The sequence below is a fragment of the Myxine glutinosa genome, chromosome 5 (assembly GCF_964187855.1).
Source record: "Myxine glutinosa chromosome 5, kmMyxGlut1.1, whole genome shotgun sequence".
NCBI classification, from domain to species: domain Eukaryota; kingdom Metazoa; phylum Chordata; class Myxini; order Myxiniformes; family Myxinidae; genus Myxine; species Myxine glutinosa.
In genome coordinates, this window is record NC_136265.1 from 50,648,341 (window position 1) to 50,660,849 (window position 12,509).

At 43.4% G+C, this 12,509-nt stretch overlaps 1 protein-coding gene across 1 annotated transcript; it reads left to right on the forward strand.

Annotated features, from left to right (window-relative positions):
* Positions 1-998: 998 nt before the first annotated feature.
* Positions 999-10,816, forward strand: LOC137427552 (uncharacterized). The gene is made up of 4 exons (XM_068117130.2): positions 999-1,258; positions 1,375-1,561; positions 9,073-9,646; positions 10,421-10,816. Exons 1-4 carry the CDS (start codon positions 1,192-1,194, stop codon positions 10,586-10,588), a joined length of 996 nt encoding a protein of 331 aa, XP_067973231.2. The 5' UTR covers positions 999-1,191; the 3' UTR covers positions 10,589-10,816.
* The last annotated feature ends 1,693 nt before the right edge of the window (positions 10,817-12,509 follow it).

The following is a 12,509-nucleotide window of genomic DNA, read 5'->3' on the forward strand; positions in this document are numbered from 1 at the left end:
TAAAAGGAAAAAATGGCAAGAGGGTGGAAGAGATATCTTGGAGAATGTTGACAAATTAAAATATTTTCAAAAAATTTGCTCAAAGTATAATCTTCTGTATGCATCATTTGGCTGCGGGTGTGGCTATACTGCTGATGCTGCGAAATATACTGATTTGAACACACAAAAAAAGAACATTGGCTGAAAGTGATTTTGAAGAAGAGTTTTGTAAATTCCATGAGTAAAAATCGTGTTTTTGGATATATTCGTTTTTGGATATATTAATACAAGATATTAGATTTTGCACTTCTTTGAGTCCAGCAAGTTTCTAAAAATGGTAACAAACCAAACTTTGACTTGAAGTCTTCAGGGATAGGTTTTCCGCAGTTCCGACTGTGAGTTCATTGTTGACACGATCTTCTGACATTTTTTTTTCCCCCAAGTATGTCACGTGTTCTCAGTTAGCCATATGGCAAGGGCATTGGCGGCTGCTGGTTGGTGATATTGTGAGGCCGTTTGACTTTCAATTTTGCATGGTGAGCATAGTGCGGCTAAATCATGGTGTTACAGTAGACACCTCCTGTGACTTTATTCTGGGAAATGTAGAAGTCCAAACTTTTTCCAAACCATCCTTTTGGGAATGGGTGGTGGGAGGATGATGGAGGTTGTAGTTTACAATAAAGCATGACCGGTGTCTCCCCCGGTACGGTCTTGAACTGAACTGTTAAAGGACTTCCATCTGGACTTTTGTTCTGAACGCAGCAATAGAAACCACTGGAAATTTGATTTCAAAATTGGGCCAAAAGGATATATGTTTTTTAGGAAGGTGAACTTCGTACTCATCAAAAGACAGCTGTTCATAATGTCAAAGTAATTGAGTGTTTTGTCAATAATGCACCTGGGCCTTCTCGTTGTTAGGCGTGGAATTATGAATTAAATAAATATTTATTTCCCACTTTTTGTTAGTGTCCGTGCAGAATGGATGAACAGCTGGACACCATATGTGTTCCACCCCCACCACTACACGACCCTAATCTTCATTCGCCATTCTTGGTACTTTGTTCCACCCTACACTTTTGCCTAATTCCCCCAACTTACTCCCCCTCTCACTTTTTCTCTTCCTGTCCTTGCTGCACAAACACACTATAACCCATACCAGACAAAGGCAGGAGGATTATAAATCAGAAAGCTGGGCCAGACATACAGATAGGAATGGCTGGGTGTGCGCTCTTGATGTCCTGCACTGTTGCCCTAGCACTGGTCATGCTCCTCGTTGTAGGTAAGTATGGGAAGGATCAAACTCGGTGCTGTGCACAGATGTATATGTATTGTAGTCTTTACTTGCCTAGTTGCTTGTCCATATTGGATTCCTTTACCTTCCCCGCGTCTTTCCAGAGGGTTACGCCTGGAGTCCCATTCGACAGAAACTTCGGCGATGTCGTCGCGAGACTGGAGAGGAGTCTAATTCAGAGGCTGCGGAACCCGAGTTTCATCCAGTCCATGGAGAATCGCAGGCAGGAGAGCCGGAGGAAGTTGCGCCAGATTTTTATCCCGTTGCGGGAAATCTGGCTCCTTCTGAAGGGTATGTGTGTGTGCGTGTGTGTGTGTGTGTGTGTGTGTGTGTGTGTGTGTGTGTGTGTGTGTGTGTGTGTGTGTGTGTGTGCGCACACACTTGTATGTCCTTATGTGGTACATATGAGACACTGACTTTTTGTCCTCAGCTCAGGCAATCTGCCTTCCTTATACCACTTTCACCACTTATTCAATCTTCGGGTATTTTGGGAAATTGAACCTATAGTTTCAACATCAGTTTCATATTTATTTTGCAGTTTTGAAGAATACTGTTAGCGAACTTGTTCTTATGTTCAAGAACTATCGGAACGAGACATTGTCCAAGAAACGGCAGTAAAAAAAATTCAATATAAAACACGAAAGTTCCTGAAAATGCAAAGCCCGTCCATGTCCGTTTGTATTTGGACGTCTTCTTCTTCTTCCGTATTTACAAAATAACGAAAACGGTTTTTAAAAAGCCATCCTTTTGGTTTTGTCACGAGCTGTCGTTGTCACGTCGCAAAAGGCTGTCACGAGCCTTTTGGTTTTGTCACAAAATGAAAATTGATTTTATGCAGCCTTCACCTTTGAGCTTTACATCTAAAAAAATAATCAGCTTCTAGCTTTTGTTTGGTCAACCAATTATGTGACCCAATATGCAAATTCTTAAAATTTCAGGTCAATCGGATGAAAATTGATAATCTTATGTGATGCTGACCTTTGACCTTTTCACAAAATTATTAATTTGTCTTCTACATATTATCATAATAAAGCTTTGTTGAAAAATTGATAAAACTGAAATGGTAAATTGAAATTTCAGGTCAATTGGATGAAAATTTATGATTTTAGGTGATGCTGACCTTTGACTTTTTTGTGGGTTTTCTTTTTACGGTTTAGCCTATGGGGCCAAGCTGTCAGGAACAGTGTTTGTCCATCTGTATGTACAGTCATGTGAAAAAGTAAGTGCACCCCATGAAATGTTTTTTTATCTTTTTAACATATGTGGACATATCAATATTTGATCTTCATTTAAACAGTATCGAGAGATAAAGGTGATCTAATTGAACAAAAAACAATAAAGAATTGACTTTGCAATAATTTATTCAACAAAAAATTAACAGAGATGCCATTTCCTTCTGTGGAAAAAGTAAGTACACCCTTGGCTCTAATAGGTGGTATTGCCCCCTTTGGCAGAAACAACCTCAAGTAGGCGTTTCTTATAACTGTCTACCTGTCTCGGACATCGACTGGGAGAAATTTTTGCCCACTCCTCCATACAGAATTCTTTCAGCTGTGCGATGTTTGAGGGGTTTCTTGCATGCACAGCTCGTTTCAAATCCCCCCACAACATCTCGATGGGATTTAGATCCGGGCTTTGGCTTGGCCATTCCAGAACCCTCCATTTCTTTCTTTTCAGCCATTCCTTGGTGGATGTACTGGTATGTTTAGGGTCATTGTCATGTTGCAAGGTCCAATTTCGGTTGAGCTTCAACTTTCCGACAGATGGCCTCACATTATCCTCAAGCACCCTCTGGTACAATGAAGAATTCATGGTGGATTCTATGATGGTGAGCTGCCCAGGCCCTGATGCAGCAAAGCTGCCCCAAACCATAATATTTCCACCACCATGCTTTACAGTTGGTATCAGGTTCTTGTAGTCAAATGCTGTCTTTGGTTTTCGCCAAACATGTCTTCTGGTACTGTGGCCAAATAGCTCTACCTTTGACTCATCTGTCCAGAGCACATTGTTCCAGAAGTGCTGGTCTTTGCCTAGGTGTTCATTGGCAAACTTTAGTCTTGCCCTGATGTTCTTTCTGGACAGCAAAGGTTTCCTCCTGGCACACCTCCCATGTAGATCAAATTTGTGCAGCCTCTTTCTAATGGTAGACTCGTGCACTTTGACATCAACAGTGGCAAGAGCTACCTTTTACAAGCCCGGCTATGCCGCTGTTGGACTTTTGGTCTTGTTTGTATACAGAGTCGAGGCTTGTGTAAGAGCTAACACATTGAACATGAAAACATGCACAGACACATAAAACATACAATGAAGGGAACGGGAGACAAGAGGGGGAGAGAGAGGGAAGCACACAAGCACAACAGTAGAGAACAAGGACGTCGGTAGATCTGTGGAAGGGGGAGGGCTGGGAGAGGAGGAGTACACGGAATAAAGCAAATGAACACTACTAGGAATTTCAGGAAAGACGTTGGGGATTGAAAGAGGCAGATGTGGTGTGTTTTAACGGGGGTAGAAAAGATCAAGGTGTGGGATTGGGGAAGATAAGAGATGGTGGTGAACAACTGTTTTAAAGACCTGGAGGGAGGAGTGGGATTGAAGAGAGTGAGGGAGTTTGTTCCACAGGTGGGAGAAAAGAGGAATGAAATATTATGAAGTTGAGCAGAGGAGTCTTGATTTTGGCAGTTTCACCAGAAGAGGGTTGCAGGCAGATCTTGTGCGACCTGTAGGAGTACTTGGGGGACAGAGCACAGACAGAGCAAGGGGAGCTGGGCCGGAGAGGAGACTTCACATTCAACACAGCGATTTCTCCATGTAGTTAACTGTATTTTGTCCACACCACTCAAATTGACATCCAAACCCTAACGATCAATATCTTATGTTGAAATATTAGGGGTAAAATCGCCTTCCTCTCCCATTTCCGAAAATGTAAGGTGTTGTTGTGGGAAGCCCAAGTCTTTGGTATGACCCGGCCGGGGTGACCACCGAGACTCAAAGCAGTTGCTCTTACCATTTTACGCCACAGAGTCTGGGCCTTTGACTCGACAGCATCAAGGCACGCCATTTTCATTGCAAGGGAATCCCAAACAGACAAGACGATGTGGAATTTTCATCTCGCACATGCGAAGCGAGATGTGTGGATTAACAATTGGTTCTCTTTTTCTGTCTGTCTGTCTGTCTACAAACGTCAGTCTATGTTCGAGGAACAACTAGGTTTCAATTTCTATCTATCTATCTATCCATCTATCTATCTATCTATCTATCTATCTTAGGTATCGACACTGGAGCAGTGCCTGTCTGGCAGTCAAACAAAATGGAAAATAATTCCAAACAAGTCAGGAGACGACGATGGTTCACGAGCGAGCGGTATTCAATGACAAAGGACGGACTATAACCGAAACAGGCCCGGACAGGCCAGGCCCGGAAATGTCAAAACGAAGGTTACCGACATTGAAATGAGATAGAAAATAATGTACAATCAGTAATGAGGTTAGTTAGCTACACAATACCGAAAATTCGCTTGGATTCCGACAACTTTGAAAATTTGACCTTTGTGACCTTCAAAGGTCAAAGATTCTGAAATTTGTTGGAAAACTTGTATTTCATGATGTATGTGATAATATAAGATCATGTACGACATTTCACCCTATCAGGAAGCGAACAATGTCGTAAAATCATCAAAAATCGACTTTTCTAAATTTCGTGACCTTGTGACCTTGACTTTGGGGCAAAAATGAAAAATCGAGCTCCGTGGGGCTAGACACATGACATTGGCCTAACCAAATACCGAAACCCATGTCAGATTCCACCAAACCCCTCGGAGAAGATGTAGGTTGAACTCGATTACCCCCTAAAAAGACATCTTTTTGGGGCCTGGCTCCGCCCACAATGGGCGCAATACGCCCACTCTCGGCAGGACACAACTAGATCATGATATCAACCTCCCACCCAAGTTTCATCAAGATCGGATGATATCATCGAGTAGTTATGCTGCGGACAGACAGACAGACAGACGGACACACACCCATGACGAATATAGTGGTCACTCTGTTTGATAACTCGTGAACCAACCGGAAGCTTAGTTTTTAAGGACGTCATAAAGGACACAAACATCAAGCACGGAGCACTAATGTAATGTATTCAATAAGGTGGTGTAAAAGACACTGCATCAACGGCGATAAACCTCCGAAAAACTGTTTGTTTGTTCTTACAACATTTAATTTTTTTTTTTTTTCAATTGAATTACAGTGCCCTTTGCAAAGAGTAGGTGAACTATCGCCAGTACCAAGGCCAGATTCCAAATTCCTGTCCTAACCAGCAGAGGGCACAGTCGCACCATCAGCCAATGACGCCATATCCCACAGCAACTGCGGGTACCTCAAACATAGACATCTTCCTACAATTGTTACTATTGCCACCTATGACAAAAATGTCAAAAGATGTCGTGATGTCAATCCATAATAGGATTGTGGTGTCATTCCTATCTTGTTATTCCTTCCTTCCTTGTTTGGTTGTTTTTGGAGAATCCATCCCTCAATGTTTTTTCATTTTTATGAAATGTTTTTTTCTGACTTGGTATTAGTAGGCCCGTCTGGGAGCTAAACAACAGAGAGCATCATGGTTACAAACAGAAGATAGAAATGGAACAAGGAGACAAATGTATCTCACAAGAGTGCGGAATGTACTTGGCACCGCGGACAATGCGGCCAGTTTGGAGATGTAGTGGTGGTTGTTGTTGTCCACCCAAGAGAGTTTGTGAAAGATTGTGTGGCCGAAATGTCTCTTCCAAGGTTTGGCCAGAGAAATAAACGATGAGATTCACAAGTTAATGCTTATGGAGGGAAAGATTGTGAGCTGCCTCCACCAAAATACTGTAAAACTCACTGAAAGTCTATGTTCTGTCCAATGGTGCAGTTAACCTATAGTAGGATGTAAGGTGAAATTTTTTTGTACTCATTGAGGTTTGTCTGTGTGTGACGTTTATCCTGCTAGTTCACAAATAAATTAATTAGTGATAATTATACAGCTTAACGATGACTATATATGAAGCATTACCAACACTAGGGCATGCCCGTACTATATATATATCTAAAATTATATCCCCCCCCCTCTATTTACATGAAATGGTTTGGTCCATTCGCAAAGCCAAAGCGAACGGCTTGCGAGTACGGTGACAACCCCCCCCCCTCTATTTACATGAAATGGTTTGGTCCATTCGCAAAGCCAAAGCGAACGGCTTGCGAGTACGGTGACAATCCCCCCCCTCTATTTACATGAAATGGTTTGGTCCAAAGCGAACGGCTTGCGGAGTTTGGTAAAGAAATCGCCATAGCTCGGTAACTACTTCTCCGATTAATATGAAACCTTGAAAAGGCACATCCTCAGGTCCCCAGCAATATACCTGGCAAGTTTCAAGTATATCGGACCCGTGGTTGTCGAGAAACAGCGGTCACAGACAAACAAACACACAGACACACAGACACACACACACACAGAGATTACTGGAATTATAAATAGATATTTTGCATGACATGTACTGTGTATGGATATGTGGGTATTTATTGGATAACCACCATGGAACTTAAGAAAGTATTCACACTCCTTGACTTTTTCACATTTTGTTGTTAAAGCCTGAATTTAAAATGGATTAAATTGAGTTTTTTTTTGTCACTGATCTACACGTAATATCCCATAATGTCAAAGTGGATTTTTTAAAAGAAATTTGAAACAGAATAATTTAAAATGAAATACAGAAATATCTAATTTGCATAAGTATTCAGCCCCTGAATCGATACTTTGTAGAAGCTCCTTTGGTAGCGATTACAGCTTCGACTCTTCTTGGGTTTGTCTGTATCAGTTTTGCACTTCTGTATTTTGGGAGTTTCTCCCATTCCTCTTTGCAGATTTGCTCAAGCTCTGTCAAGTTTGATGAGGAGCGTCAGTGAACAACAATCTTCGTCTTTCCAGAGATTCTCAATGGGATTCAAGTCTGGGCTTGGGCTGGGCCACTCAAGGACTTTCACGTTCTTGTTCTGAAACCATTTCCAGTGTTGCTTTGGCGGTATTATTATGGTCATTGTCCTATTGGAATGGAAATCTTCACCGCAGTTTGTGGTATTTTGCACTCTGAAGCAGGTTCTCCTCAAGGATTTGCCTGTATTTAGCTCCATTCATTGTTTCCTCTATCCTTATAAGTCTCCCACTCTCTGTTGCTGAAAAGCATCCCCATAGCATGATGCTGCCACCACAATGCTTTACGGTAGAGATGGTATTCAATGTGTGATGACTTGTGCTTGAGTATTACAAATCAACAAATCAGCTCCATCAGCAAACTCCAAAATCCTTTCACCTTCTCCATTTCTCACACCATATCCGTAACCCTCATGAACTCCCTCAAAACCGTCGATACTCCTTCCCACATGTCCATTTAGGTCTCCTCCTACCACAACTTCCTCATCTTTCACTTTTTCCATCAGCTTCTCTATCGCCAAATGTAGCGCTTTGCATTCAGGCCAACAAGTTCAATTTTTGTCTCGATAGACTACAGAATATTTTACCTCATCCTCTCAGAGTCTTTCACGTGCCTTTTTACAAACTCCAGGTGTGCTGTCGTGTGCCTTTTCTCAGGAATGGCTTCTGTCTGGCCACTCTCCCATAAAGCCTATATTTGTGAAGTGCTGCAGAGACGGTTGTTCTTCCGACAGGTTCTCCCATCTCAGCCAAGGAACTCTGTAGTTCTGTCAGAGTGGCCATTGGTTCTTGGTCACCTCCCTGACCAAGGTCCTTCTTGTCCGGTTGCTCTGTTTGGTCAGACGGCCAGCTCTAGGAAGAGTCCGTGTAGTTCCATATTCTTTCCATTTCCTAATGATGGAGCTCACTAAGCTCTTGGGAACTTTCAACACTCTAGAAATTGTTTTATACCCTTCCCCTGATCTATGTTTCCTCACAATTTTATCTCGGAGTTCTACGGACATTTCCTTGGACGTCATGGTAGAGTTTCTGCTCTGACATGCACTGTCAACTGTGGGACCTTATTTAGAAAGGTGTGTTTCTTTCTAAATCATGTCCAATCAATCGAATTGACCACAGGTGAACGCCAATAAAGTTGTGGAGACATCTCAAGGATAATATAAGTAAATTGGATGCACCTGAGCTCAATTTGGAGTACCATAGCAAAGGGGTTGAATACTTTTTGACTCGAGACATTTCAGCTTTTCATTTTTAATTATTTTGTAAAAATGATTCTAAAAGAATTCCACTTTGACATTATGGGTTATTATGTGTAGATCAGTGACAAAAAAAACAAACTCAATTTATTCAATTTTTAATTCAGGCTGCAACACAACAAAATGTGAAAAGAGTCAAGGGGTTATGAATACTTTCTGAAGGCACTGTAGATGAGCATCGCACATTCCTGAAGGAACACAAAACGTTATTGTAATTGCTCTGGGTCAGTCAGTGAGTCTGCAGTACTGGTTCTCAGATCTGCTCAGATCTATTTACCCTGCCCTGGCAAAGATTTGCATTGTTGTATGCTCTGTCTTTTAGTTGCTGGAAATAGGGGTCTGATCAATGTTATGCATGACATGTTGAAGCCATTAGTCATTCGTCATGCAAGATGGCTCATTCCTGAAACATCGGCTTTTCCCTTTGGCTTTCTAACGGGTCTAGCATGTCTTCGTTGATTTTCAGTTAATAAAACCTTTCATTTAAATTGTCCACTGATGTAGACTGACACACAAACCTTGACAAAGTTTACTATTCCTCTATGTATATAACATAGTTGTTCATTTATTTTATCTCCATAGTGAATCGGAGGAACCCCAGACATGGCCAGAACCTGGTCAGGACGAGGAAGGTGACCATGAAGATGATGAACATCATTATTATGAAGATCCTCGATCTGACCCCATGCGCCCAGAAGAGCAACATCCTGAGTCGTACGACCCTTATGCAGATCCCAGGCGCCGTGGAGAGGAAGAGGAACATCCTGAGTCGTACGACCCTCATGCGGACCCCAGGCGCCGTGGAGAGGAAGAGGAACATCCTGAGTCGTACGACCCTCATGCGGACCCCAGGCGCCGTGGAGAGGAAGAGCAACATCCTGAGTCGTACGACCCTTATGCAGATCCCAGGCGCCGTGGAGAGGAAGAGGAACGACGTGGGTCGTACGACCCTTATGCAGATCCCAGGCAACGAGAACATGATCGAGACGACCGACGGAGAGACGAAGAGTATCGTCAGCGTGCGTATAATGAAAGGCTCAGACAGCAGCAGCAGGAGGAACGGGAGCGTGAGGAACGTGACCGGATGGAACGTGAACGTTATCGTCAGCAGATGTATGGTTCGCACAGCCATGATGCCTACCAACAACCAAGTCGGGTATGATAATCTCATTTGAAAGGTAGTAATACAGTATAAAACAGGTAGCTTGAAATCACACTAAAACATACAGGTAGTGGAGAAAAAATGGAAACACCTGGAGGTAAATGAGGGACACCAAGCAACGGCTTTCACACAGGTGTGGCCCATGTGTTAATGAAGCAAATAACATCCCAGCATGCTTAGGGTCATGTATAAAAATGCTGCGCAGGCCTGGTTGTCACCAGATTTCTCAGATTTCTCACTTTTCGATCACCAAATTTGAACTTAATCGAGCATTTATGGGATATTCTGGAACGACGTCTGAGACATTGGTTTCCGCCTCCATCGAACAGGTGTGAGTCGATTGACTTTCTCATGGAAGAACGGTTCCCCATCCCTCCTGCAAAATTCCAGACGCTGGTGGATTCTATGCCACGGCGCATACAGGCCGCACGTGGTGGCCCTACGCCCTATTAAGTGACTTTACATTGGTGTTTCCATTTGTTTTGTCCACTACCAGCCTGTTGCCAGGTGGGAATTTCCTTTTCTACTTTGCAAGTTTAGTCCAGACTCGATCTCATATAGCTTTAAGCTCCAAATAGGTGAGAGAAAAAAAGTGTTCGTTCAATCTGTTGAACCCATCCTTGAGCCCTTTGAACCCATACTTTGTTCTCCATTTCACATATATGGTCCATAAGCTGCCAGGTTTTTAACTACTGTTTTTTAGCTTTCATAAAAAATTTGTAATCTAAAAATATTCTAACCGATTTTCATATGCCTCTGTCCCTGCAGCCTACGTCCATGCGTGACTACTTCGCACGCATGTATGAACGGATGGGCCTAGCAGGTCGCTGGGTGGGAAACCGCTTCCAGCGGCTTGATCATGCTGACCACGAAGGCCTACACGATGCCTACTACGCCTCACGCCCATCTGCAGCTTATTATGGTCAAGAGTATTGACCCTTTTGATTACTTTCAAGGTGCTAAGTGGTCATTTCCAGACCGGAAGGCTTTTGTTGGGGATGGGAACTGAACCCACATGAGATGAAAACCTTTGTATCAGTTGTATTCTGATTTGTAGATTCAGGGAAGCAGTATTTTACTATTGCTCCATTTGTGCATTTGCTGAATGTGATATCTTTTTCATATTTGCCCTTATACGCAAATAAACCATGAATTTCTCCATCATTTGTGGCATCGGTGAAGTTTGACTTCTCTATTTGAGGGGGGTGGGGAGGGGGGGGGGCAACGGCTTAATCTTACTATAATTCACCAAATGTCCGTCCTTCTGTCTGTCTGTTGGTCCGTTCGAAGGTACCGCAAAAACAGCTGAACCGATTGCAACGATATTTTGGGTGGGTAATCCTGGGATCTCCGGGAGTAAAATAGGCCATATTGTTTTTCCAATTTCAGCTTTGGCCTCCAGCATTTTCAGGTTTGGACTCCCGCATAACGTTATTTTCCCGGGTGCCGCACAAACGGCTGCACCGATCGGACTCGGTGACCTCGGACAAAGACCTTTTATAAGGACATGGGTTGAATCCCTGCTTGAGAGAATGCCAACCCCCTCCTCGCCATCACATTCGTCTCTCCAACTCACAATCCCACGAGATATGCGGAAAGGAAAAACCAATTATCTTCTTTTTGATTCGTATATAAACATCATTATCCCGGTGTGTACCCTGGTTTAGAATAGGTACACCATATCCCTGCGTGTCGTAAAAGGCGACTAAGAGGGTTGGCGTCAGGAAGGGCATCCGGCCATAATATCATTGCCTCAAAAAGAGAACCATGAGAATTACAACTACATATGGGCAGGGTACAGCCCGAAGTGGAGATCGGTTTCTGAGGTTTGGGACATGGAATGTAGGGACAATGACAGGGAGATCAGGAGAAGGGGTGGAAGTATTGGTCAGAAGAAGAGTGGACATATGTTGTGTGCAAGAGACGAGATGGAAGGGAAGTGGTGTGAGAATGGTGAAGGGTAGGCAGGGACAGAAATACAAGTTTGTGCGGCAAGGGTGCCCGGAGGGCGTGCATGGCGTTGGTGTCCTGTTTTCTGAGGAGTTTGTAGACAGTGTGGTGAGTGTGACTAGAGTGAGTGATAGGTTGATGATGGTGAAATTTGGATGATTGGAAAGCTCTTGGTGAACGTCATCTCGGGATATGCTCCGCAGATTGGTCGGAGCGATGAAGAGAAGGACAAGTTCTGGTGTGCGATAGAGAAGCTGATGGAAAAAGTGAAAGATGAGGAAGTTGTTGTGGTAGGAGGAGACCTAAATGGACATGTGGGAAGGAGTATGGACGGTTTTGAGGGAGTTCATGGGGGTTACGGATATGGTGTGAGAAATGGAGAAGGTGAAAGGATTTTGGAGTTTGCTGATGGAGCTGATTTGTTGATTTGTAATACTCAGTTCCAGAAAGAGGATAATAAGCTTGTTACATACACGTCAGGTGGGTCGACGACAACCGTTGACTACCTGATGGTGCGTAGGCGAGATAGGGGGCACCTCTGGGACACAAATGTGATCCTGCGGGAGGAGGCTGTTTCACAGCACCACCTGGCTGTCTGCGACATAAGGGTGAAAGGTGCGAGGAGAGCTCGGCGGGTGAAGTACCAACCGAGAATGAAGGTGTGGAGGTTGAAAGAGGTGACAGTAAGGTAGGCATTAAAAGAGAGGCTGAGTAGGGTAGAGGATGATGTGGTTGAGCTTGAAAGTGGTTGGATGTCAATGAAAGATAGTCTGTTGGGAGCTGTTGGTGAGGTATGTCAATGGACAAAAGGACCACCGAGGCACTCGGAAATATGATGGTGGGATGATGAAGTTGGAAAGAGGCTTGAAGAGAAGAGGAAGAAGTTCAAGGAGTGGCAGAAGGCAAA

What these genes read in the sequence shown, in the direction of transcription:
- LOC137427552 (XM_068117130.2), top strand. Translation starts at nt 1,192, where the DNA reads ATGGCTGGGTGTGCGCTCTTGATGTCCTGCACTGTTGCCCTAGCACTG. An exon ending in AATCTGGCTCCTTCTGAAGG is followed by an intron (nt 1,562 to 9,072) that starts GTATGTGTGTGT and finishes TTATCTCCATAG; the next exon opens with TGAATCGGAGGAACCCCAGA. An exon ending in CCTACCAACAACCAAGTCGG is followed by an intron (nt 9,647 to 10,420) that starts GTATGATAATCT and finishes CTGTCCCTGCAG; the next exon opens with CCTACGTCCATGCGTGACTA.